The sequence below is a fragment of the Rhinopithecus bieti genome, unplaced genomic scaffold, assembly GCF_001698545.2.
Source record: "Rhinopithecus bieti isolate Rb0 unplaced genomic scaffold, ASM169854v2 scaffold_7398, whole genome shotgun sequence".
NCBI lineage: Eukaryota > Metazoa > Chordata > Mammalia > Primates > Cercopithecidae > Rhinopithecus > Rhinopithecus bieti.
Window position 1 is genome coordinate 3826059 of NW_016805783.1, and position 27468 is coordinate 3853526.

At 39.2% G+C, this 27468-nt stretch overlaps 1 protein-coding gene across 1 annotated transcript in view; it reads left to right on the forward strand.

The window, feature by feature from the left end:
* SUCLA2 (succinate-CoA ligase ADP-forming subunit beta) overlaps positions 1–17721 on the forward strand; it is a 70861-nt gene extending 53140 nt beyond the window's left edge. Inside the window, exons 7-11 of the mRNA XM_017873797.1 lie at positions 5341–5502; positions 5616–5758; positions 10381–10501; positions 10959–11047; positions 16942–17721. Of these exons, the coding sequence (XP_017729286.1) occupies positions 5341–5502; positions 5616–5758; positions 10381–10501; positions 10959–11047; positions 16942–17016 (590 nt within the window). The 3' untranslated portion in view covers positions 17017–17721. The remainder of the gene's footprint in view (positions 1–5340; positions 5503–5615; positions 5759–10380; positions 10502–10958; positions 11048–16941) is intronic.
* Positions 17722–27468: the final 9747 nt, after the last annotated feature.

Here is a 27468-nt window from a genome sequence, read left to right on the forward strand (position 1 = left end):
AATTACACAAAAAGTTTACCTAAAATGTTTATCCCGATTACATGTATTCAGTTCTTTCATTTTAAACAGTTTATGTGGATTACTTCTGAAAACTGATATATTAGATGCCATCATTTAGAGTTATTGCCTTATTAACCATTTTATAATCTATGAATATCAGTCATTCAGTGAAATAAGAACTTTAAAGTTGACTACATAGGCATTTTCACCAATAACTTAGAAGATTCAACTATTTTCATTAAACCAGTAACATAATTAGTCTTATCAAAAACTTTGCACAAAGATCATTTTGTTTTGGCTGTGTTTATAGTTTTATAACCTTCTATGCCAAACCCTGACACCTCAAAATATCTACTAGAGACGAATATAAAATCCAGGCAAAAATGTATACTGACCATTCTGAAGACATTGCTGTTTTAATTTTACTAACATTTTTTTTTTTTTTTTTTGAGACGGAGTCTCGCTCTGTCGCCCAGGCTGGAGTGCAGTGGCCGGATCTCAGCTCACTGCAAGCTTCGCCTCCCGGGTTTACGCCATTCTCCTGCCTCAGCCTCCCGAGTAGCTGGGACTACAGGTGCCCGCCACCTCGCCCGGCTAGTTTTTTTGTATTTTTTAGTAGAGACGGGGTTTCACCATGTTAGCCAGGATGGTCTCGATCTCCTGACCTCGTGATCCGCCTGTCTTGGCCTCCTAAAGTGCTAGGATTACAGGCTTGAGCCACCATGCCCGGTCATTTTACTAACAATTTTAAAGCTAGCTTGTTTAGCAAAGATTTACTTAAGTCACATGAACTTAAAAATTGCTTAGTCTTAATTTCTGTGCACTCTTTTACTTATAAGCCAGTTTGGTAGACACAACATATAACAATAAGTGTACATACAAATAAACACATCTAGACATGTATACACACACACAAATGAAAATCCAGAAGTGTTTACCTTGGAACTCTAGCCATGAGATAGCAATACAAACTCACTGATTTTACATGGTTGTACTTTGTTTACCCCAATAGGTAATCCACTGAAAGCTGTGAACCAAAACTTGGGTAAAGCAATTTTCATGGCAGTTTGATTTTTTAAAAGGCCAAACCTCTCCGTACTCCAAAGAAAACTGGGGCCGAACATCACCAAAGGAGAACATCACATACTAACCAGGCTCAACCCTGCTTAGGATAGCAACACAAAAGCCTGGATAACATGCAACTCCATCCCACTTTTTCGTTCAACAGCAAACTCCAGATTCCAAACAACAGTAAGACCAAACAGTATTGCAAAAGTATATCATTTTACCAAATTCTAATTTCTCATAACTATGTAAAACACACACAGTCACCCAAACACAATCCAACTGCTACAGCAACAAACAAGCCCCAAGAGTGTCCAAACTGAAACGCTTGGGTGCTTCCTCTCTCTATTAGTTGGGCTTGGTCAACTGCATACAAAAATTCCTTAGTAATTTCCCATATCGAGAGGAGCTGATCCAACTGTCCAGTACCTACAAAGGACACTCACTTGCCCGGACACAACATGCAATTACAAAAAAACCTCCAAGAATATTCATACTGAAACAGGGTGCTTCCCTCTGTCAGTCATTTGGGCTTGTTTAACCTACAAATGAAAATTCTTTTAAAGATTTTCCAAATAGAGAGGAGCAAATCCTTATGTCTGTGTCCACAAAGGACACTCACCTATTTGGATGCAGATACAAGTTTCAAAGGCAGTTCTTTTTTTTTTTTTTTTTTTTTTTTTTTTTGAGACAGAGTCTCACTCTGTTGCCCAGGCTGGAGTGCAGTGGCTGGATCTCAGCTCACTGCAAGCTCCATCTCCCAGGTTTACGCCATTCTCCTGCCTCAGCCTCCCGTGTAGCTGGGACTACAGGCACCCGCCACCTCGCCCGGCTATTTTTTTATATCTTTTAGTAGAGATGGGGTTTTAAGTGTTAGCCAGGGTGGTCTTGATCTCCTGACCTCGTGATCCACCCGTCTGGGTCCCAAAGTGCTGGGATTACAGGCTTGAGCCACCACGCCCAACGTCAAAGGCAGTTCTAATGAGGCAATCAGGAAGGTCGTTGGGGCTGGCTGTGGTGGGTCCAGAGAGAGACTGACACTCACCTTCAGCCAAAATTGGGTGGGCGGTTGCTTAGGATGGCTTCTGAGACTCCCCGCCCACATCAGCTGAGTCACAAGCAACATGTTCCCTGTCAACTAACTAAAATCTGTTACGGAAACACTAGGGGTTTGGTCTAGGTACTGCTGCTCACCTCACAGAAAGCCAATTACTGAGACAACAAGTGTTGCCAAGGAAGAAAGCTTTAATTGGGTGCTGTAGCTGAGGAGATGGGAGCTCAGTCTGGAATTCATCTCCCTGACTGGCTAAAACTAGGGGTTTATATAGCAGGGGAAAAAATGTAACAATGTGTAAGAAAATAGGAACTAGGGAGGGTCAAGGAAGCAATCATGATGAATGAGGGGTCCAGAGTCTAATCTCATTGTCTAGATGTGGTGATCTGGTGAGTTTCAGTTCTTTGATACATTTTTTTCCAGAGCCCTGAAGGTCCCTTCCTGAGGAAGGAACTCAGATAAAACAAGTATAAGCTTCAAGCTTTAAGACCAGAAAGGTCAATTTCACTGTTTATCCAAAAGAACAGTCTGTGGGACTATTGGGTTGCTTTCAATTTGCTCATGTATTTTTGTTGTTCTTTCCTACCCATAGATCAAGATTTACCAACATTGGCACTATTGACATTTTAGGGTAGGTTGATTTTTTTGTTGTTGTTATGGGAGGCTGTCCTGTGCTTGGTTGGATGTTTAACAGAATGTTTATCCAATAGCATTCAGATGCCAGTAGCACCCCCCATTTTGACAAACAAAAATGCCCCCAGATATTTCGTGATGTCCCCTTTGAGACAAAACTAACCCTTCTTGAAATTTACTACTTTAGATTCAGATTTCCACGTTACATCCCTTGAGCCTGAAGAACTTTCTGTAGCATTTCTCTTAGCGCCAGTCTGCTAGTGATGAATATTGTTGCCATTATTCTGCAAATGTCTTTATTCTGCCCTTGTTTTGAAGTACATTTTCACTGAATATAGAATCTTGGCTTGATATATTTTTCTTTCATCACTTTTTTCCTGTCCCGTTCTCCTTTTCTTCCAGTTTCACGTTAGACTTCTTGATATTGTCCAAGAGGTCACTGAGGTGCAGTTTCTTTTTTCTTTTTTTTTCTTCTGCAGCTGGATCATTCTCTTTGGCTTCAGGTTCACTGACCCATCACCAGTTTGCCGTTAAGTTCATCCAGTGAATGTTTTATTTCAGATATTATGCTTTTTAGTTCTAGATTTTCCATTTGTTCCCTTGTTTTATTATCTGCTGATATTACCTGTGTGTTCATTTATTATGACCATATTTTCTCTTAAATCCTTAAACATGTTTTAAAAAGTTTATAATAGTCTCCTGATTATTCTAAATCTGGGTTACTGTGGGTTTGGTTTCAGTTGACTGCTTTTTCTCTTTAATAGTGGTCACATTTCCCCGTTTCATTACGGATCTAGTAAGTTTGACTCATATACTGTACATTTTGGGAGATGAGGTGTAAAGACAATTCTATTATCTTCCTTGAAAGAATATTGACTTTTGGTATTAATGGTACTTAACTTAGCTGGGCTCCAAACTTTGTCTCCTGTGTTGGGCAGCAGCTGAAATTGCTTGTTTCTTTCAACCCTGTGTCTTTTCAGGAACTGCAAGGAGAATGTTATGGTTAGATTGGAGAGAGGAAGGGGTAAGAGTACTGAAAGGTGAGGTCAGAGAGGTGACCTTTGTTGAGAGCCATTTTGGTAGAGTGCTGGAAGTAAAAGCCTGATTAGAGTGGGCATAAGAGAGAATGGCAGGAAAAAAATTTGGTACAAGGAGTTTAAGCACAGGGGTTGGCAATTAATAAGTATTTTATTTAGGCTTTATGGATCACATATAGTTTTCGGTGCTGCTGTTTTTCTTCTTGTTCTTCTCCTTCTTTTCTCTTTTGTCTTCATAATCCTTTAAAAGTGTAAAACCCATTCTTATCTTACAGGCCATTTGAAAAACAGGCACAGGTTGGGCTCATTTGCTCACACTTTTAATCCTGGCATTTTGAGAGGCTGAGGCAGGTGGATTACTTGAGGTCAGGAGTTCGAGACCAGCCTGGCAAAACATGGCAAACCCTATCTCTACTAAAACTACAAAAATTAGCTGGGTGTTGTGGTGCATACCTGTATTCCCAGCTACTCTGAAGGCTGAGGCATGAGAATCGCTTGAACCTGGGAGGTGGAGGTTGAAGTGAGATGAGATCACGCCACTGCACTCTAGTCTGGGTGTGAGAGCGAGACTCTGTCTCAAAAGAAATAAAATAAAACAGGCACAGGTCAAATTTGGCCATAGTTTGCTCACCCTTCTGTTTCTTTTTTCCCCCAGAAACCCTTGTTCTGAGACCCCTCTTTTAATTAGACAAATCTTCAAGGAGTTGCTGTGTAGTGAAGAGTAAGGAGGAGATAGGAGTTAAAAGATTTTTTTTTCTCTTTGTTAAGGTGAGGAAATAAAACTGTTTTAGCAAGTTGGTAAGATTTAGCCAATAGGGAGGCAGGTTTATAATGTAGGGGAGAGAGAATTGCTGGAACAATATTTTTGAGTAGAAGAGACTGGATGGGATATGGGGCCCAAGTGATGGGGTTAGCTAGGAACAAGGATAGTTAATTTTTGACAATTTTTAAATAATTTAAAATATTTTTGAGGTTTTCTTTTTCTTTATCTGGTACATAGTATGGATGTAGACCCAATAACTTTGATGGGGCAGTTTTAATTCCCAAATATTCTTTTTTTTTTTTTTTTTTTTTTTTTCTGAGACGGAGTCTTGCTCTGCCGCCCAGGCTGGAGTGCAGTGGCTGGTTCTCAGCTCACTGCAAGCTCCGCCTCCTGGGTTTACGCCATTCTCCTGCCTCAGCCTCCCGAGTAGCGAGTAGCTGGGACTACAGGCGCCCGCCTCGTCGCCCGGCTAGTTTTTTGTATTTTTTAGTAGAGACGGGGTTTCACCGTATTAGCCAGGATGGTCTCGATCTCCTGACCTCGTGATCCGCCCGCCTCGGCCTCCCAAAGTGCTGGGATTACAGGCTTGAGCCACCACGCCCGGCCAAATTCCCAAATGCTATTTTTTAAAGAACAGTTTGAATTCGTAGTGAATATAAATTGAAATACTTTCATTAAGTAACAAAGTTAAAATGTGTCTTTTCCCTAAATGAAAGACCATTTGATTATTTGATACTTTACTGTCTCTGTCTTGAAATTGAAGTCATTTTCTCTTTTTCCCTTCAAAGTATTGTGTATGGATGCAAAGATCAATTTTGACTCTAATTCAGCCTATCGCCAAAAGAAAATCTTTGATCTACAGGACTGGACCCAGGAAGATGAAAGGGACAAAGACGCTGCTCAGGCAAATCTCAACTACATTGGCCTCGATGGAAATATAGGCTGCCTAGGTACCATGTGTTTTTATGTTAGAACTGGATTCACTAAGTTTAATTTGGATTTACTAAGTTTAATTTATTTTCTCTATGTTTGTTGCTTATACAAATCATTTTCCCCTATATAGTAAATGGTGCTGGTTTGGCTATGGCCACAATGGATATAATAAAACTTCATGGAGGGACTCCAGCCAACTTCCTTGATGTTGGTGGTGGTGCTACAGTCCATCAAGTAACAGAAGCATTTAAGCTTATCACTTCAGATAAAAAGGTAAGGGCAGGGCTTGATATATTTTTATATCATGTAAATGTATAAAATAAATACATATAAAATGTGTATTTTTATATTTTAGAATTCATATATATGTCTTTTAATATATGTATTTTGAGTCTTTTTTTGCTGTCGTATCTTTTTTGCAATTCACCAGAACTCTTCTGAACACTCATTTTAATGTTTGTGTAATCTGTCATTATAGATGTGCCATAATTTAGAACTACGTGTTTATTAATGATTATCAAAGTACAAGGATGTGAAGTATCATAATTCAGAAGACATATATATTATTAATCACTAGGTATTTGTTAAGGAGTGTATCATTGTGTGGCCAATGTAAGGCTTACAAAAAAGATAATAATCTCTGTGGAACTATTCTTACTGGATTTAGACCGAGAATTCTTTATTGATAGGGATCATACCTTACTAATTGTTGCTTCTCCTAGTGTCTGGTATAATGCCTAGTACATATGTAGGTCATTAATCAGTATTTATTATTGATGATGGTGCTGACAATGTATATTTTTATTTGTGGTGTTAGACTGTAGAATTGTTTAAAACATAAATTTACTTCACTGCCTTTCCCTTTGAGCCTACAGCCTTATTTTCCATATTTATTAATTTTGCAAACAGGATTAAACTAAAATGAGATGTAAAATGTGCCTTATTTCCCTTGTTTAGTAATTACTAAAATTAGTAATAAGTAAACATTTTATTGGAACTATATTTCTATAGCTTCTTTTGACGTAAACTCGAGAAGCAGAGTATTAAAGACAATCTAATTATGTCACTGTTGAGTACTTACTACTAGAATTGAGTACTTACAACTAGAATTAGAATTCTAGTTGTTTATTTTTCTGAGCATGGCTCTTAGGGCCCAGGTGCAAGAATGGAGAAAAGTATATGAGGAGTTACAGTGTAGGGGACTGATGTGATGGGCATCAGAGTTGGAAACAGAACGGGAACTCAGGGTGTCAATGTGGATAGCATTGAAGTGGCCATATATTTTGTGATGGTCACTATGCTTGGACTTGGGAATACATGAGCCCTTCTCTTAAGTTACTTATAGTTTTACTGGGGTGATTGACAAAAAGTAGTGCTGTTCTTCCACAGAAGAACAGAAGACAGGCAAAAACTGGGAGAATTAGGGTGGCCTTCACTGAATGGATGATACCTTGAGCTGTCTTGAAAATTAAATGAGGGCAAGAGGAAGAAAATATGCAAAGACATGGAATCCAGAGAGGGCCATTATGTTCATGGGGTGATAAGATGCTTATGTGTAAGAATAAGGCATTATTGAGATAAATGATAAGAGATAATGTTGGCAAATTGTGACCACATTTGTGAAGATCCCTATTATCTATAGTTAAGGAGTTTGGATTTTAACTCCCTACCCCAGCACATACACAAATGCATATATCTATCCCCTGCCTTTTTGTTTTTTATTTTAAAGAAAATTTTAAAAGAAGATTAGTAGGGAGTGAAATGAAGAGTAGGGAAACACTGACTGACAGGAGAGATCAATTTCAAAGAGAATTCATTCATTATGAATTCTCTTGTCATGGAAGAGATAAAGGCAATATCAGTACGAATGAAGAAAAGAAACAAAGAAACCTAATTTAGAGGCATTTCTGAGATACGGGAGATAGGGTCATTAAATCCTTTTTTTTTTCTTCTTTTCTGGGAACCCCGTAGAAGGGTTGGTTAAGTTAACGTTAGGACTTTGGGCTGGGGAGAATCATTGGGTGGTGATGCCTTTCATGCTGTCAGAGGCAAAGTCGAGGAACAGGTATTTCTGAATGTCAAGTTTGGATTGTGGTGACTATATCTAGTAGATGGTGGGTTGAAAAGATATTGTACTTCCTATAGTGGAGAATAAAGTCTTAGGAGTTGGTGAGGTGATCCATGCAAGTGAGATGAGGAACCAAGAATGGAACCTGGCCCCTCCATTCTTGTTGAAGGGTTGAATAGAGAAGGAAAACCCAAATGAAAAACAGAGAACAAATGACAGATAGGAGCAGATCGGGAGAGAGTGGTTACATTGAAGGACCAAGGTGAAGAGTTTTGAGAAGTAAGGCATTGGGAAATAATGTCAAATGCTGTAGGACCATTCAGACAGAGTAAGAACTGAAAGAGGTGAGTATGAACCTTAATAAGAATAGTAGAAGACATGGGGGCATAGGCCAGATTGTAATGGAATGATTTGACGAGGAATTGAAGGAATAGAGATATGCAGGAGAGATTACTCTTCCAGGACTTTTTTTTTTTTTACAAAGGTGTGGAAGGGATGTAGTGCTATCAGTCGAAGGCAGTAGGATTGAGGAGAGTTTTGTGGTGTATGTTTTCTTGCTTGTTTAGAAGATCAAGAAGATGAGCTGTTTCTAGTTGGAGGAAGAGAAGAGATTTGAAAATAAAGAGAGTGAATGTAGCTAGAGGGGTGAAGACCTGGAGGAAATACAATATAATAAATAGATGGAGATAATTATCTGTCCAGGTTAGCTTTGGAAAGGTGGTTACTCCTTTCCTGAGGTGCTACTAGAGAAAGGAAGGTTGTATACTGAAAGTTAGAGAGCTTGCATGGGATAGGAGGCTTATGAAGAGAGTTAGAGATATGAGGCAGACTACTAAGTTGAGGATTGCTGATGAATCATTATTTTATTGCTCTTCAGGTTATGCTAGTGTTTCCAGTTTTGTTTTCAGTTTTTACTTTTTTACTTTTCCTTGAATAAACTATGGCTGGAATCATCCAAAGAGGCATAGTTTGAAGTAGGATGGCAGAGGAGTAGGTAGGACAGAATTGAGCATGCAGGTGGCAGTGACATTGAATTGCTCAGCCATATGTTCCAGGCTCTATAATGAAGAAAGTCAGATCCATTGAGAGCTGATAGAGTTGAAGATTAAAGATTGATTGAGGGACTAGAGGCTTTTAAGAGGAAAAGATAGTGTTTGATAGAGCTAGAGGTAAAAGGCATTAAAGTGAAAGGGGAAGGAGGTTGAGCAGAGAATGAGATTTATACATTTAATATTCTAGAGACACTCATTCTGGCCTAGTCCAGGATTTATCTATGGTAGTAATTCTTTTAAATTGACTACAGGTGAAAGTGGCTTGGTAAAGATCCAAGAGCTTTAAGGCTGGAGTGTTAGATGGTGCCTGGCGGTGAATATGGAAACTATCCAGAATGAGGTGAGAGGGAGAGAGATGGGAGATGCCAAAGGCTACTATGAGTTCTAGTCTATGTGAATTCCAGAGCTTCATTTCTTGAAGATCTGCTAATAATAGTGGTAAGGTAAAGAATGTATAGTATAGCTCAACCCTTTTCATGTCATGGCATTCACAGAAGATATTTCAATGAGGCCTTGGAGGTAGATGGAGAAGATTGCTTTTAGTCAGAGTCCACTGGCCCTGAAGCTCCTGCTGCCTCAGAACGTTCCTAGCTGCCCCAAGAATTGAGGGAAATGATATTTTGGTGTACCTACAACCCGTTTTAATCTCACTGTTTGAGAATCCCTGGTGTAGCTGAGTGAACTAAACCTCTTTTTTTTTTTCCTAAACCTCTTTTTTAAAAGATGAGATTATTTGGAAAGGATAGGAGAACACTGATTCAGAACTGTCATTGTGATGTTGAAAGAATGCTGACCCAAACAGGTCCTGCGATTTGGATGTGAAATGTAGCCAAGAGAGGGCCATACAGGAGAAGCTGGGTGATTGTTAGGGCCTTGTTTGTGTGAAAAGTTGATTACATTGATGGGGATTGTTTTGCAGTGAGCAAGTCTATGCACGTGTGCCCCCAGAGGCCAAGGGATCTGAGAGGCCAAAGAAAGAGGCTGGCAAATCCAGTTCTCAGAAAGAAACTAAATTTATATGGTGACTTAGAAACAGAAACTGTGGGGTGGGTGGCTGCAAGATGGTGGATTCCCACACTCACCCTCCAGAAAGTATCCTTTATATAGTGAGCTTTTTTTCTTGGTAACACGTGTACAGCTGGTCATGTCTCAGACCCTCTTGTCAAACTTGTGACCATTGATGAAGTTGGATAAACATCTTTATGAGGAGTCATTTATGCTACAGGCATTGTTTCTTTGTAAGGGTTATCTATGTTACAGGCAGTGTTTTTTGACCTTGCTGCAGAAGGCCTTGCTCTGCAGGAGTTAAACATTGTTCATTATGGCAGTTTTCCTTCAAGATGGTGTTACTCTTGCCACATAACACACCCCATTCCTGCAGGGATAGATGAGGAAATGATAGGTAATGAACACTAAATTGGAAATCTTGCACATGAGCCTATCTTATAATATGATCTGGGGGTAGTCATGTTGGTGAATGGCCAAGTTTAACAGGAGAAAGTAAATGGAATTAGATAGTCTTGTTCATATGGGATATAGTAGAGAAGGAAATGTGAACTAGGTATTGAAATTACCCAAGGAGGTGGAAATAAGTTCTGGTGGGCAGTGGACTACACAGACTTCAATAAAGAGAGCTAGAGGAGGGTATGGTGGTTTGGTTTGAAAATCTTTCTATCAAATTAATGTTTATCATGAAGCACATACACTAGTATTTTGGGGGGAAAAGAATTTAAATTTCTTTTAAATTTTAATCTATCAGAACACTTTATTCATAGGTACTGGCTATTCTGGTCAACATTTTTGGAGGAATCATGCGCTGTGATGTTATTGCACAGGGTATAGTCATGGCAGTAAAAGGTTTGGAAATTAAAATACCTGTTGTGGTACGGTTACAAGGTGAGTGTAAAAGGTATCTTGCAATCGTTCCTAATTCTTTAAAAGTTCACAATTCCATGGAGCTCAGTTCATTAAAACATAGTTTTTGAATAGCTGTGTCTTTGAAAGCATTATACAATACGAAATTTAAAACTATAGTTTTAAAAAAAATGTTAACATTGGGGCAAAAATGTTTACACTTTTGCTTGGTATAATTTGATACACATTTTATTTGTTGTGATTTGTCTTGAATTCTGACTTGCCTGACTTACTAAGCAAGTCAGAATTATTGTAAGGCAAAATATTTTATAAGATAACCTGGGCTTTTACAGTATTTTCTTTGGTTTAGAAACATTTATGCTAAATAATGGAAGTCTCCTCTGTTGAGGTTTCATTCTTGTACCATGTTTTGGCAAACATTTTAAAATGCTTTTGTGTGTGTATTTAAAACATTTATATTTGCATAAATCATCTACAGGTACACGAGTCGATGATGCTAAGGCACTGATAGCGGGAAGTGGACTTAAAATACTTGCTTGTGATGACTTGGATGAAGCTGCTAGAATGGTAAATGGGCCATGTTAATCTAAAGATAATTTATAAACACAGATTGTAAAACGAAGCTAATTATTCATGCAGCTAATAATTTGTGCTTCAGCTAAATATTATGAGTGTTATGAATGGTTAAAGAAAACGATTATTTATGACTCTTGCTGAAAGATGTTAAGGCAGACTTTATTCAGAGGGGCTGTTGCAATAAGCATAGAGACTACTGCGGTGGAGTTTTGCAGTAGGGGAGAAAGATTGGGCCCAACTCCAAATACAACAAGGAAAAGTGGGAATTTATAACCAAGGAAGAGGGTGGGGGCAGTGGATGAAAAGTTACTAAAAGGATGCAATATGGGTAAGGGAGGACCCTGGCTAAACTGACTTAAGCAAGATTCTTGCTAAAATTGGACTATGCAGGGACAAATACAGAAGTCCAAAAGTTAGGACCAAGTTGAGAAGAGTTCAGAGTAGCCTTTGGGAGGCTGAGACAGGAGGATTGTGTATCTATCTATCTATCTATATTCGATAAATATATATTGAAAAAAAAGGGTTTGGTCAAGGAGAGATTCTTTGTCAGAACGTCTTATACCTGTGATCATCTTAAACAACGGTCAGCTCCTGCCCAGTCTTGTTTCTTGTTTTGTCTGTATTCTTACTTCAACTGTGATTATTTTCAAGCAAATCCCAGACATTGTATCATTTCTTATATTTCATCATGCATCTATAAAATATATAGATATTGATAATAGTATATTTGTTTTAGGTGGGGTAATGGTATTATGGTTATGTTTTATAAAAAATAATACAGTCTTTGAAATTTCTGAGTCTCTCATATCTTTTGTTTAAGTTCTTTTTAGGATCAGAATAAGTCTCTGCATTGCAGTTGGTTAATATGTCACTAAGTTTCTTAATCTGTTGGTTTCCCCTTTTAAAAAGAAAAGCATTTTCTGTGGTTTATTTGTTGAAAAATCCAGGTTGATGGTCCTGTTAAGTTTCTCGTAGTCTGGATTTTAATGGTTGCATCTTTAGGGTGTCATTCATTTACTATGATCTCTGCCCTCTCTATGTTCTCTGCCGTCTGTATTTCCTGTAAACCGAGAGTTCAGTCTATAGGCTTGACCATATTCATATTTGATTTTGGGGAGCAGGGAACAAGAATATTTCATAGTAGGTGTTGGTGAATTTCATCAAAACGTATACAATGTTTGAACATTTCTTTTTGTGGTATTACTAGCCATTGACATCATAGCTTAGATCCAGTATTTTGTTTGTGTTGCAAAGCGGTGCTGTTGTAATTCTGGCATTCTTCACTTACTATTTTGCATGGGAAAAGTAGGATAATTACCTGATTGTTTGCCTTTATTGACCAATTTCCAAAATAATGTTTGTTCTATTATGTCCAATAAAGGTGACCTAGGCTTTGTTTTTTGTTTTTTGTTTTGTATCTTGTTTACTTTTTGTTTTCAGGTGTGTGTGTGTGTGTGCGTACACATGCATGCACGTGTGTGTTCCACTGGCATACTGTTTTGAACTTTTGACTTAAACATTTGATGTAGTTCAGTTCATATAAGTTGTGATTGATTGAAATTCTCCAACCTTTGGCCTTTGGGAACCTCTCTTCAGGTTAATTGCTGCATCCTTCTGACATGCCCTCTATCTGGTATGATAAAATGTTTCAGGCTCATCTTTACATTTCTTGAGTCAGAACTTGAATGGGCCAAATGGTATTTAGAGACCACAATTTGGGCCTTAAGAGTATTCATAGATACTGGGTTGATTATTGTTTCTGAGCTTTTTAAATGGCGAGTCTGAGAAAACAGGTATTTTTTAAAGAGATGATATTTGAGTTCATACTGGTATTTTCAGTGCAAGTCCAGGAGTATAGTTTTTTTCTTTCTTTTTTTTTTTTTGAGACGGAGTCTCGCTCTGTCGCCGAGGCTGGAGTGCAGTGGCTGGATCTCAGCTCACTGCAAGCTCCGCCTCCCGGGTTTGCGCCGTTCTCCTGCCTCAGCCTCCCGAATAGCTGGGACTATAGGCGCCTGCCACCTTGCTTGGCTAGTTTTTTTGTATTTTTTAGTAGAGATGGGGTTTCACTGTGTTAGCCAGGATGGTCTCGATTTCCTGACCTCGTGATCCGCCTGTCTTGGCCTCCCAAAGTGCTAGGATTACAGGCCTGAGCCACCGCGCCCGGCTGGATTTTTTTCTTATCTGACATCTGTTTGTGCCTTCTTTCATGCCATACTATCATAATTATTCATTTGGTTTGTCCCTTAGTACAGATATGACAGTTTTATAATAAGAATACCACCAGTCTGATTATTGAAAGCAATTATATCTGCATTTCTTTCTGTCCTTTTGGGTATGTCCCACAACTTACTAGATTTTTAAATTCATGTGAAATAATTCTCTGTGTGTTTTGCCTCAGTTTAATATAGTTTCATTGTTTTAAAGGGATTGCTTTAAAAAAAAAAAAAAAAAACCTTTTGTTCTATATTTTATATTTACATGATTCTAAAGTCGAAAGTATAGAACAAGGTATTATCAGGGAATCTAGCTTTTATATATTTCCCTCTTTCCTTCTTCCCCAACAGGCAACCTTTTTTCCTTTCTTTTTTTTCTTTTTAAGAAAGTTTTGGTTTATGTTTCCACTTTTTAAAAACGTAAGCTAATTATATGTATATAACTCTGTGTATGTGTACAGTAGTCTCCTCTTATCTGCAGGGAATATATTGCAAGACCCCCAGGGGGTGCCTGAATCACAGTACCAAACCCTGTTTGTACTATGCTTCTTCCTATACATATATACCTTTGATAAAGTTTATGTGTTAGACACAGTAACAGATTAACAACAACTAATAATAAAGTAGAACAATTATAACAATATACTGTGACAAATGTGAATGTGGTGTCTCAAAATATCTTGCTGTTCTATACTCACCTTTGTGGTGATAATGAGATGATAAAATGCTTACTTGGTGAGATGAAGTGAGGTGAATGATGAAGGCATTGTGACATAGTGTTAGGTTACTACTGACCTAATGGTGTAGCAGAAGGAGAATCATCTGCTTTGGTTCGTCCTGGATCATTGAGCCATGATGTTGATAGTTGGATGTCGAGAGCAGATAATGTTGATGACTAATGGAAGATAGTGTATACAGCGTGGATACGCTGGGCATAGAGATGGTTCACATTCCACTTGGAGCAGGATGGTGCAAGATTTCATCACACTTCTCAGAGCAACACACAGTTTAAAACTTAATGACTTTTTTATTTGTTGAATTTCTCATTTAAAATTTTTGGACCATAGTTGACTGCAGGTAACTGAAACTGTAGAAAGTGAAATTGTGGATAAGGGGGGACTTTGTGTGTGTGTGTGTGTGTGTGTGTATGTGTGTCTCCCTTTTCCCACTTTAATGGTAATGTATACTTTGTTTCTTTTACTTAATGATAAGGTGTATCAGAGAACACTTCATAGTAGATACAGAGAGATGAGAATTTTTTTTTCCCTATCTTTTTTTTGTGTGTGATGGAGTCTGGCTCTGTCTCCCAGGCTGGAGTATAGTGGCATAATCTCAGCTCACTGCAAGCTCCGCCTCCGGTTCACGCCATTCTCCTGCCTCAGCCTCCCGAGTAGCTGGGACTACAGGCACCCGCCACCACGCCCGGCTAATTTTTTGTATTTTTAGTAGAGACAGGGTTTCACCGTGTTAGCCAGGATGGTCTCGATCTCTTGACCTCGTGATCCGCCTGCCTCTGTCTCCTGAAGTGCTGGGATTACAGGCGTGAGCCACCGCGCCCGGCCGAGATGAGAGTTTTTTATTGTCTTCCCTTCCATTATGTTTATAGACATTTCATTGAACACTCAAACACTCTTTGGGCTCTATAGCTTAATCAGTAGTAGACTTGAATTTTTTTTTTTTTGATGCAGAGTCTTGCTCTGTTACCTAGGCTGGAGTACAGTGGCATGATCTCAGCTCACTGTAACCTTTGCCTCCTGGGTTCAAGCGGTTCTTGTGTCTCAGCCTCCTGAGTAGCTGGGACTACAGGCGTGTGCCACCATTCCCAGCTAATTTTTTTTTTTCTTTTTTTGAGACGGAGTTTCGGTCTTGTTGCCCAGGCTGGAGTGCAGTGGTGTGATCTCGGTTCACTGCAACCTCCATCTCCCAGGTTCAAGTGATTCTCCTGCCTCAGCCTCCCAAGTAGCTGGGATTACAGGATGTACCACCATACCTGGCTAATTTTGTATTTTTAGTAGAGACAGGGTTTCACCATGTTGGTCAGGCTGGTCTCGAACTCCTGACTTTGTGATCCACCTGCCTTGGCCTCCCCAAGTGCTGGGATTACAGGTATGCGCTACTGCACCTGGCCTTGTATTTTTAGTAGAGAGAGAGTTTTGCCATGTTGACCAGGCTGGTCTCGAACTCCTGACCTCATATGATCCACCCACCTCGGCCTTCCAAAATGCTGGGATTAACAAGCATGAGCCCCCACGCTTAGCCAGACTCTTGAATTTGCTGAGTTAATGTGATGTCATTTCACAAAAGTAATAAAAGTCTTTTGTCCTTCTTTGGGAAAGTACTTACTAGTAAATGAAGTTTAACTCTAGAGACAGAAGAATTTAAACTTAAATCTGAGTTAAAATTAAAGATTTTAATCAAGGGACTAGTAGGAGAAAATATTTCAGAAAGCCTGTTTTGACTTTGAGATGTGGGATATATTGAAGGGAAGAAAGGAGAGATAGTAGGAGTCCATCTAGTGCAGTACTTAGATATGAGAAAAGGTGAAGGTAATAAATAGGTTATAACTTGCCTCTGAAAGTACACTTTTTTGGAATGAAAGCTTGAATTAAGAAAAGCTTGGAGGACATGGAAAAGAAGGAGATCTTGATCTCCTTGCAGGACCTTGATCAAATAGGTCATGAGAGGTAAAAGTGGAACAGTTGATTTAAGTTGTGACTACAGTGTTTTTATTGACTGGGAGATTATAGAAGTCATAACAATAATATTGGATGAGATGATGATGATATTAGCAGTTACTACTGTTTATTGAGTATTTATGCGTGCAATGTTCAGCTGTTTTCTTCAAGGATTATCTCATTTAGTATGAGTTTGGTGATAAAATTTCCATTTTTACAGATGAAGAAACAGGCTAGATTAGTTAACTTATTCAAGGTTATATGTCATAAGCATCAGAGGGGGGATTTGAATCCAAGATATCTAACTTCAAAGCCTTTTCTTAACTCTTTTACTGGGGAAGAGAGAAGCTGAATTTGTTTTTTTGGTCTTAGACCTGTCTAAATTTGTATGATTTGTGTGGTAACAGGTGGATATTTTTAGACAGGTTGTAGAGGGAATTGGAACTCAGGGTAGCAATTATCAACTTACTGACAAAAAGTAAAGTACTAACTACTAGACCCAAACTTCTGTCCCAATATTTTAAGTTAAGATTGTATACGTATTTCAAAACAAAAAATTTTTTTTTCCTTTTTTCTTTTTTTAGACAGAGCAAAACAAATTTATATTTAGCTGTGCTCTGAATTGTGGAGTATCCAACAGAGACACTCACTGTTTCTGTCTTTAAGATAAAATTTAGAATACGATATATATATACACACACACACACACACATTTTATACACACATATATAGTCTGATATAATACATATGTATAATCCTGTCAGGTGGTATAACATCTTAATCAGAAAGTATTTAATTGAAGTTTGGGCTATGATGAGTGTCAGACTTGATTATCCTTTGAGAGTGTCATTTGCTTATAAGAACGTAATGTGATTTATAGTGATGTCAGAATAGCCCAGATGTTTTAAATGGAAAAGATTGAGTGTACATTAATTTTGCACTGACCTGTAGTTCTGAATTAACCTTTTTGTGAAAATTCTTCGTTCTTTTCTTTTAGGTTGTAAAGCTCTCTGAAATAGTGACCTTAGCGAAGCAAGCGCATGTGGATGTGAAATTTCAGTTGCCAATATGATCTGAAAACCCAGTGGATGACTGAAGGTGTTAAATGCGCTATAATCATTAAGAATACTGTGTTCTGTGTTATTGTTCTTTTTCTTTTTAGTGTGTGGAGACTGTAATTGCCATCTAGGCACACAAACATTTAAAAGGATTTGGTCTGCATTCAATTGTACCATTCAGAATGGACTGTTTGTACGAAGCATGTATAATGCAGTTATCTTCTTTTGTCGCAGCCAGTCTTTTTTGCTTCTCCTACAAAACATAACTTGCAATTTGCTGGTTTATTATTGTTGGATACAAAGTTCTTCATTGATAAGAGTCCTATAAATAAGATAAATATGAAGATAAAGCTTTATTCTTTAGTGTTAAAATACAGTATATTTAATAACTAGCCTCATTAGTAGAGCAGTATATTAAAACTGTTTTATGTAAAAAGTGTTTATCTTCAGCACCAAATACATAAATGTATCCGTCACTATTTATAAATAGAGCTTTCAAACACTCCTCAGAATATTCTTCTAAGTATTTTGATGAAGTAACTTTGTAATTATTTGAACATTGTTTTAATCATTAGGAAACACTGATTAACTGCAAGTCTTCATGATTCTGTCATATTATGAAGCACCTATAGGTTTGTTGCAAATAAAGGCATATTAGCAAGGACTTGTAGACAAAATTAAGAATGTCAATTTAAGTTAATAAAAATCTCCCAATATGATTTGGATTAATGACTTTTGTTTGCTTGTTTTGAAGTTAACACAGTAGAAGTTGATGTGTTCACTATTGCAGTATAGAGGTCCAAGCACCAATTTGTAAATCATATACTTGCCATGACGGTTTTTGTTTTATTTTGTTTTGTTTTGTTTTTTTTGACTCAGGGTCTCACTCTGTCGCCCAAACTGGAGTGCAGTGGTATGATCATGCTCACTGCAACCTCTGCCTCCTAGGCTCAAGTGATCCTCCCATCTGAGCCTCCTAAGTAGCAGGGACTACAGGCACATGCCACGTTTTTGTTGTTGTTGTTGTTTCTTTTTTGTTTTTTTGGGGTAGAGACAGGATATCACTTTGTTGCTTAGGCTGGTCTCTTACTCCGGGGCTCAAGTAATCCTCCTGCCTTTGCCTCCCAAAATGGTGAGATTACATGTATGAACCACTGCACCCAGCCAACCATACATATTATAGAGCTACTTATAGATAGATAGTTCACTGGAAATCTGCTATTTAGGTATATGCCATCTAGTGTATCCTCTAAAGGAAACGGGGGAGAATTGAATCCAAGATGCTTAACTATTTTACTGGGGAAGAAAGAAGCTGAGTTTGTATTTTGGTCTTGGGCATGTCTAAATTTGTATGATGTTTTTGTTTTTGTTTTTTGAGACGGAGTCTCATTCTTTTGCCCAGGCTGGAGTGCTGTGGCATGATTTTGGCTCACTGCAAGCCCCGCCTCCTGGGTTCACACCATTCTCTTGCCTCAGCCTCCCGAGTAGCTGGGACTACAGGCGCCTGCCACCACGCCCAGCTAATTTTTCGTGTTTTTAGTGGAGATGGGGTTTCACCATGTTAGCCAGGATGGTCTTGATCTCCTGACCTCGGGATCCGCCCGCTTTGGTCTCCCAAAGTGTGTATGACGTTTTATATGGTAACAGGTGGATATTTTTAGACAGATTGTAGTCACATTGTTCTTTCTGTCCATATATGTATATATGTGTGTGTGTGTATACATATTGACTTTTTGCTCACTGCATAAAACTTGGTAGTTGACTAATGCCATGGAAGGAAATATTGACCAAGCAGTAGACTATTTAACCATACTGATGGATTTGAGAACTTCTACCTATTGTGATGTTCTTAAAGTGTGATCAGATATATATACTATGAGAGGCAGCATAACGTAGTGATTATGAGCACAGACTCTTTGAAAGTAGACTGCTTTGAATCTGGATCCACTACTTACTAGCTATGTGAGGGCTTCTTTTGTTTTTTGTTTTTTTGAGACAGGACCTCAGTCTTGTCAACCAGGCTGGAGCGCAGTGGCACAATCATGACTCACTGCAGCTTCAATCTCCTGGGTTCAAGTGATCCTCCTGCCTCAGCCTCCTTTTGTAGCTGTGACTACATGTGCATGCCACCATGCCCAGCTAATTTATTTTTTATAGAGATGGGGTCCTGCTACATTGCCTAGGTTGGCATCAAGTAGTCTTTCTGCTTTAGAATAAGTTTTGATGCTCGTGTCCCTCAGATTTCTTAGCTCTTTTCTTATCAGTGAAGTTTAGTAAGGGAAGAGAACAAAAATATGTGAGAGAATTTATATTTAGACAACATAAAATACGCATTTTTAGCCAAATATATATTGGGTAGTTTACATATATATGACCCAGAGTATCAGAGCCATAAACCATTTAAAATTATAGCCGGGCGCAGTGGCTCATGCTCGTAATCCCAGCACTTTGGGAGGCCAAGGCGGGTGGATCACCTGAAGTCAGGAGTTTGAGACCAGCCTGGCCAACATGGTGTAACTCTGTCTCTACTAAAAATACAAAAATTAGCCAGACATGGTGGCAGGCGCATGTAATCCCAGCTACTTGGGAGGCTGAGACAGGAGAATCGCTTGAACCTGGGAGGCAGACTGAGGTTGAAGTGCGCCAAGATCACGCCACTGCACTCCAGACTGGGCAACAGAACGAAACTCCATCTTTAAAAAAAAAAACGTGATAAAGTTATAATTAAAAGTCCAGTCATTTAGTTTTTAGTTTCTAAAGATTCATTCCAAAGAATACAAGTCAGTGATTAACTAAGATTGGCATTATTTGTATTATTTGTATAATTCGAGGTCTTCTTAGGAGTTAAAAACAATGCTTGTTAGAGAGGACACAATACAGATTATTGGTAATACTAGTGTTTTAGTTATCTATTCTTGCATAACATCACCACCAACAGTGAGTTTCAAACAACATTTCCTATCTCATTTATATCTCATATCTGTGGGTTTGGGATCAGTGTAGCTGGGATTGGTTCTGGTGCTACAGTTATTCAAAGGTGTCACTGAGCTTGGACGACCTACTTCCAAGGTGGCTAACTTGTATGGCTTTTGGCCAGAGGCCTCAGTTTCTCATGTGGACCTATCCACAGGGCTGCTTGTGTCCTTGTGACATGGCAGCTGGCTCTTTGCTCCCTGCCCCCTGCCCCCCAAGCCACAGTGCCTTTGTGTTCTAGTCTCATTGTCACTTCTGCTATTTATTAGAAATCAGTCTCTAAATCCAGCCCACAAGGGGAGGGAAATTAAGCTCCACTTTTTGAAGGGAGAAGCACCAAAGAGTTTATTAACATTTTTCAAAACCATCACAATTCGTGCTTGAAGACTGAAAGAACAAACAGTGGATGTTGAGTTAACTCAGTTTAGTAGCTGCTAGGTCAGAGGTGGTACTTGGAATCTGCTAGGAGTTTGGAAGCCTTCTGATGCTTGGAATGCAAAAAGGAGTACGTTGGCTTCAAGTATTTCTTAAGTGGCTGAAGGGGAAAACTGCAACAAAGTATTAGGCAAGGCAAGGAGAAAATATTTCAAGGACAAAGTGATCATTGGTGTCTAGTGCAGCTCAGAAGTTAAGTATGGTAAGACTAAAAAGTAACCAGTGGAATTGAAACTAACTAGTCTTGGCAAGAATGATTATGGAGAATGTGGAGAATGGAGACGTGAAGCAACCAGCTGGTAGCTACTTATACACCCTCACACCTCCGTTTCCTAAAACACATACAACCTTGAGTATTATTTATGCAGGGCTGATAACTTGCTTCCTTGTGGGCCCTACCCGCTTCATATACCCGCTACCTATACCTTCATCTAAGGTATGGTTGAGTAGATCCTATACTACTGTGGTTTGTACCGAATACAACCAGTTTTGACTATTAACCTTGCAGTTACAAAGCCTAGACGAAGCCGGCTTGATTCTGCCACTTGGTGGCAGATGCACATGAAGGGGGAAAATAAGCAGGCAAAAACAAAACCAAAAAAAACCCAACTCTCAAAACTCCAGCAGGGCAATGAAGCTGTTAATATTTTGGTGAGTTGTTTCTATCTGGCAAAGAATTCTATTTAAAGAAGTTGCAAGGCCGAGCGCAGTGGCTCATGCCTGTAATCCCAGCACTTTGGATGGCTGAGGTGGGCGGATCATGAGGTCAGGAGATCGAGACCATCCTGGTTAACATGGTGAAACCCTGTCTCTACTAAAAATACAAAAAATTAGCTGGGTGTGGTGGGCACCTGTAGTCCCAGCTACCTGGGACACTGAGGCAGGAGAATGGCATGAATCCGGGAGGTGGAGGTTGCAGTGAACTGAGATTGTGCCACTGTACACCAGCCTGGGCGACAGAGCGAGACTCCGTCTCAAAAAAAAAAAAAAGTTGCAAAATGATGGATGTAAATGTTGGATGGTGGGTCAAGGGTAGAGTTCTGTAGTTAGTCATGCTCTTTTGTCCTGTCGACGTAAAGGGTTGAGGAAAGTCCTGTGGTAAAATCAATTTTTAGATTTCTATAATTTAACAAGTAGTGGTAAAAGATTTAGAGGTTTGCAGTATAAAATGAGGAAAAAAGTAAGCTGGGCGCAGTGGCTCACGCCTGTAAACCCAGCACTTTGGGAGGCCGAGGCAGGTGGATCACCTGAGGTCAGGAGTTCAAGACCAGCATGGCCAACATGGTGAAAACCCATCTCTACTAAAAATACAAAACCTCAGGCATGGTGGTGGGCGCCTGTAATCCCAGCTACTCTGGAGGCTGAGGCAGGAGAATCGCTTGAACCCAGCAGGTGGAGGTTGCAGTAAGCCAAGATTGTGCCACTGCACTCCAGACTGGGAAACAAACCAGGGTCTTAAAAAAAAGAAAAAAAAGGTTGGTAAATACATTTTTGTTTAAATTTAAAGTTTGACTTAAAATCAGAAGGTGAAAGTCAAGGGATAAGATCTTGTTGATTTCAAAGTTGGTCTTCAAAGTGACAGCCTGAAGCAGAGAACATTGGGAAATGAAGGAGGGACATCTGTGATGACGTATAAGAGAAGCGATAATAACCAGCGTTCTTGAACGCCAGGATTGGACCCACTGTTGGAGTGCTTTTTGGATTGAGGCTGTGGCAGTCTTTGTTCTCCTTTTCTAGGAGCTCCAACCTTCCTCTTCTATTCGGAAGAAATTTAAGGACCTTTGTTATTCATGACTTTACCTCCTGTGGATTAAGACCATAGGCAGCTTTTTGTTTCTTCATCTTTTTCTTCACAAGTACCAGCTTCTGTTTTTCATTTCTTTCAGTCTTGTGTGTACATCCTTGTCCTGTGTCTTGCCTCCCTTCCATGGTTAGTGAGAGGTAGCCTTCCCTTGCATGCCATCCCAACCTGCCTGTCTTCACCATGCATTCTCATTGGTTGTGCAGTCAGCAGGAAGCTCTGACTCAGTAAGCAGTCAATCCCACTGTGAGGACAAATGAGACCGACAGCACTCACCTTCCCAGGGCCCAGTCAGGCAGCTGCCTGTAGGAGTTTGATTTGCCCTCCCCATCACTTCTGTCATTCTGTCATTGTAGCCTTCATTCTTTTGGCTTTAGCTTTCAGGTTCCCCAGGTGAAGCAGCAAATACATGAGGACTTTTGGACCTCCACAGATATTAATTAATGCTCTAATCCCTGAAACGTGTATACATTACTTTCCATGGTGAAGGAAATTTGCAGATGTCATTCAGGTGTGGACCTTCAAACAGGGGAGCTTATTCTGGATTTCCCTGCAGGCCCAATCTAATCACATGAGCCCTTAAAAGCAGAGAATAATCTACAGCTGGAGGCAATGATTCAATGCCCCATTGCTGCCTCTGAGATGTAGGGTTTGTGTGCAAGGACTGGAGAGAGACCTTTAGCTGAGTGTGGCTGTTAGCTGACAGCAAGCAGCCAGACTAAGATGTGGGCGTCTTAGTCCTACAAGTGTAAGGAGCTGGATTTTGCTAGCCATCTGAATGCATTCTGAGGTAGGTTCTTCTCACAGCCTCCTGATGAGAGCACAGCTCACTGACTCTGTGATTATGGTGTTGTGAAATTAAGCACAGAAACCAGCCAAGCCCATCCAGGTGCTTGACCTACAGAACTGTGAGATAATAAGTTTGTGTTGTTTTAGACTGTGAAATTGCTGCTAATTTGTGATGGCAGAGATAGGAAATTTAATACACTACCATATTTATGCCTCTGTGCATAAGTTATAATAAGCCAGCTCTTAAACTGAGGAAAGATGAGTTTAAAATAAGGACCATTTTTTAAAATTGGAAATTAAAATTCTATAATGGACTGATTCTTTTATAAAAAACAATTACTAGAAAAGTGAAATTTTCAAAAGCATAGAAAAGCCTCAATTCTTTTATTCATTTATTTTGGTTCTACAGGATACAATGGCTCTTTCAAAGTGCTAAGCCTCAATTCTTTTATTCATTTATTTTTCATTCTACAGGATAAAATTGCTCTTTCAAACTGCTATAAAAGTTTCTAAATACTTTTAAATATCTGTTTATCGCTTGCAGATTTGTGATCTGTTTATAGACTGGCATCAGTCCACAGATAACATTTTGAGTAGGTAGGACTGAAAAAAACTCCCATCACATCCAATTTGTGAGGCTATAAGCAAATTGGAAGTAGTCTGTAAACAAATATCTAGGGATAAGAGACTCAGCATTGAATAGTTATGGTTAACATTATGGTACTCACAGTTATGTAAATCTGTGAAATTGCCATTAACTAAAGAAGTCATGACTGTTGTGTGTCCTAGAGTCTAGTCAGTGGTAATACAGTAACACAGAAATCACTAAGTTTAGCAAGTTGAGAGAAGTATTGAAAGGGCCAGGAGTGACCTAAGCTTCCTGGTTCATTTGTTGCCAATTGTATTAGTCCATTTTCACACTGCTAATAAAGACATACTTGAGACTGGGTAATTTATACAGGAAAGAGTTTTAATGGACTCACAGTTCCACATGGCTGGGGAGACCTCAAAATCATGGTGGAAGGCAAGAAGGAGCAAGTCATGTCTTACATGGATGGCAGCAAGCAGAGAGCTTGTGCAGGGAAACTCCCCCTTATGAAACCAGTGGCTCACGAGCTGTAATCCTAGCACTTTGGGGGGCCGACGCAGGCGGATCACCTGATGTCAGGAGCTCAAGACCAGCCTGGCCAAAATGGCGAAACCCTGTCTCTACTAAAAAAAAAAAAATACAAAATTAGCCAGGCATGGTGGTGTGTGCCTGTAATCCCAGCTGCTCTGGAGGCTGAGGTAGGAGAATTGCTTGAACCCCAGAGGTGGAGGTTGCACTGAGCCAAGATTGCACCACTGCACTCCAGCCTAGTGACAGCGAGACTGCATCTCAAAAAAAAAAAAAAAAAAAAAAAAAAAAAAAAAAAAAAAAAACTTCCTCTATGCAAATGTTTTTTCATTGCTACGAAAAAAAAAAAAAAACAAAACAAAACCATCAGCTCTCACAAGACTTATTCACTGTCACGAGAACAGCACAGGAAAGACCCAGCTCCATGATTCAATTACCTCCCACCAGGTTCCTCTCACAACACATGAAAATTGTGGGAACTATAATTCAAGATGAGATTTCGGTGGGAACACAGTCAAANGAGCTGTAATCCTAGCACTTTGGGGGGCCGACGCAGGCGGATCACCTGATGTCAGGAGCTCAAGACCAGCCTGGCCAAAATGGCGAAACCCTGTCTCTACTAAAAAAAAAAAAAATACAAAAATTAGCCAGGCATGGTGGTGTGTGCCTGTAATCCCAGCTGCTCTGGAGGCTGAGGTAGGAGAATTGCTTGAACCCCAGAGGTGGAGGTTGCACTGAGCCAAGATTGCACCACTGCACTCCAGCCTAGTGACAGCGAGACTGCATCTCAAAAAAAAAAAAAAAAAACAAAAAAAAACAAAACAAAACCATCAGCTCTCACAAGACTTATTCACTGTCACGAGAACAGCACAGGAAAGACCCAGCTCCATGATTCAATTACCTCCCACCAGGTTCCTCTCACAACACATGAAAATTGTGGGAACTATAATTCAAGATGAGATTTCGGTGGGAACACAGTCAAACCATATCACCAATGAAACACTAACATCTATTAATGTCTTCAATAGGAGTTGATTGACCACCAGTTGAGACCCTGCAGTTCATCAGTTGAGAGTGACAATTCCAGAGTGACCAGCTGAGCATGTAATAAGAAGGAAACTGGAGAAAAACCTCAACTACTTTACAATTATTCCTATTATTTGTTCTTAAAGCAGAGAAGCCTCTTTTGTTTGTTTTGATATCCTTGTTTAATGAAACTAGCATCGTTCTAGAAAAAAGATCTTTGTTTTAGTAAAATGACACATACTCGTTGAAAAAATAAACCTCTTCAAAACTGGAATGATACAAAAAAGTGCAGATAAGTAAAAATCACCTGCAATGCCAGAACCCAGAAATAACTAATGTTAACAGTTTTGTAAACAATCTTCTGGTCTTCTCTACATATGAGTATATGTGCATAGATACGAATACACTTTTACGTAAATAGGATCATATACATACATAATGTTCTATAATCTGCATTTCTTCGATCAAATAAGGATCTTTCCATGGCATCAAATATAGATCTACATAATTTTTAATAGCTGCACATACAAGAGAATGTATATATCATGGTTTATTTAACCTAGTCTAGCATTTATTGACATTTGGTTTATATGTCTTTAACATTATAAATAACAGGTGAACACTCTGGTGCGTATGTCTTTCAGCACTTGGGTAATTTATCCTTAGGGTAAAAACCTGTAAGTGAAATAGCTATGTAAAAGCATGAACTGCTTTCCGGAAGGTCTCTCTTGGTTACTCTTCCATTCACAATGCACAATAATATTTCCATACTTGATAATACTGTGTTGCTAATTCCAGTGGGCAAAAACCATGTCCTGTTTAATGTTGATCAATGGGCATTTGTGGAAGTGTATGTGTGTGTGTGTTGGTGCGTGTCAGTGTGTGACTTCCTTTTCGTGTTCTTTGACTGTTTTTCTATTGACTGTTCATTCTTCCTAGTATCAATAACTTTTTGTATATTTGAGATTAACCATTTTTGCCTATTATGTATTATATATATGTGTCATATGTCATTTTAAATATAATGAAATGTATTAGTCTTTGTGGTTTCTAGTTTTCATGATATGTTTTGAAAGGCTTAATTGTTTTGTTATACAGTCTGAACTTGAGTTATGAATGCAAATTTCCCCTCTGAAATGGCTAATCTGTTTCCCAAACACCATTTGCTTATCCCTTAAGGGATTTACTTTTCTCTGTTTGATCCATTTCCCACCAATTTTAAAAGTCATCTTTATCATATATTAACTTCCTGTATGTTCTTGCGTGTATATGAAACTGGCACATACAGGGAGACTATTTAATTTTTACTTAAAGTAGGAGGTAGGAAAGAGATCTGTTGCAACCGTGACAGAGAGCATTGCAGATAAAGCATTGTTTTCTCCTTCAGTCATTCACCTGTCAAACTTACCCCTGTTTATTTGTAGAAAATTTGAACTTTCCATTTTCCTAACATTCAACTTTCAATTGAATAACTCTGATTCTACTAAGAAAAAAAAAAAAAAGCTATACTATTTGATTCCACATGTATGACAGTGTGTGGGCTGATAAGGAAGAACTGGAAACAAATGACAGGTGATTCACTGCTTTGTGTCTGGTGTGCCATGACTCTCTTGAAGGGGGGCAGTGTTCATCTGAATCTTTTTGACTAATGCTTTTTCTTTCTCTGCGAGGGATGCTGAAGAGGGGCAGCTGAAGGAGCAGTCTTAAGCAAATTGGTCATGACTTTCTTAAATATTGTAATTTGATTGATACGGACCATTTTTTCAGTCTGTGAGAGACTTTTCATTATGGGCTAACTCATAAAAAACCGTAGACTTAATTCGCCCACACTGTTGGTTCTCTTGTGTTGGGTATCATAAGTCAGTGTGAAACCTTTGGTCTTTGTGGAAGCCTTGTGGAGACCACTGAACAGACTTGGAGCCGTATCTGACTCCCCTGCCAGCTTTCCTGACGTTCAGTGCCTATTATGGCCCCTCTCCATGGCATTCTCCTCTGTGGTTATGTGAAAGGAAAATAAATCACTAAGCCAAGGGAAAAGTCAAACTGGGAGCTATGTCAGGCAAACCTGCCTCCCATTTTATTCGTAAATAACATAGCTACATACCTCCCTCACAATTTGCCACAGATCCTCGTCCACAAGGAAATTCTCTGTGGACAAAGGACAGACAGAACTCAGTCACCCCTGTGAGACTCACCTGAGACAAATGCATATCTGATTGCTTCCTTTGCCCTATTGTTTATGTAAAAATGCAGATTCACTGAGCCAGACTAAGTTGTGTATTGAGTGGAAGCCTGATCAGGACTCAAAAGAATGCACCCTTATGT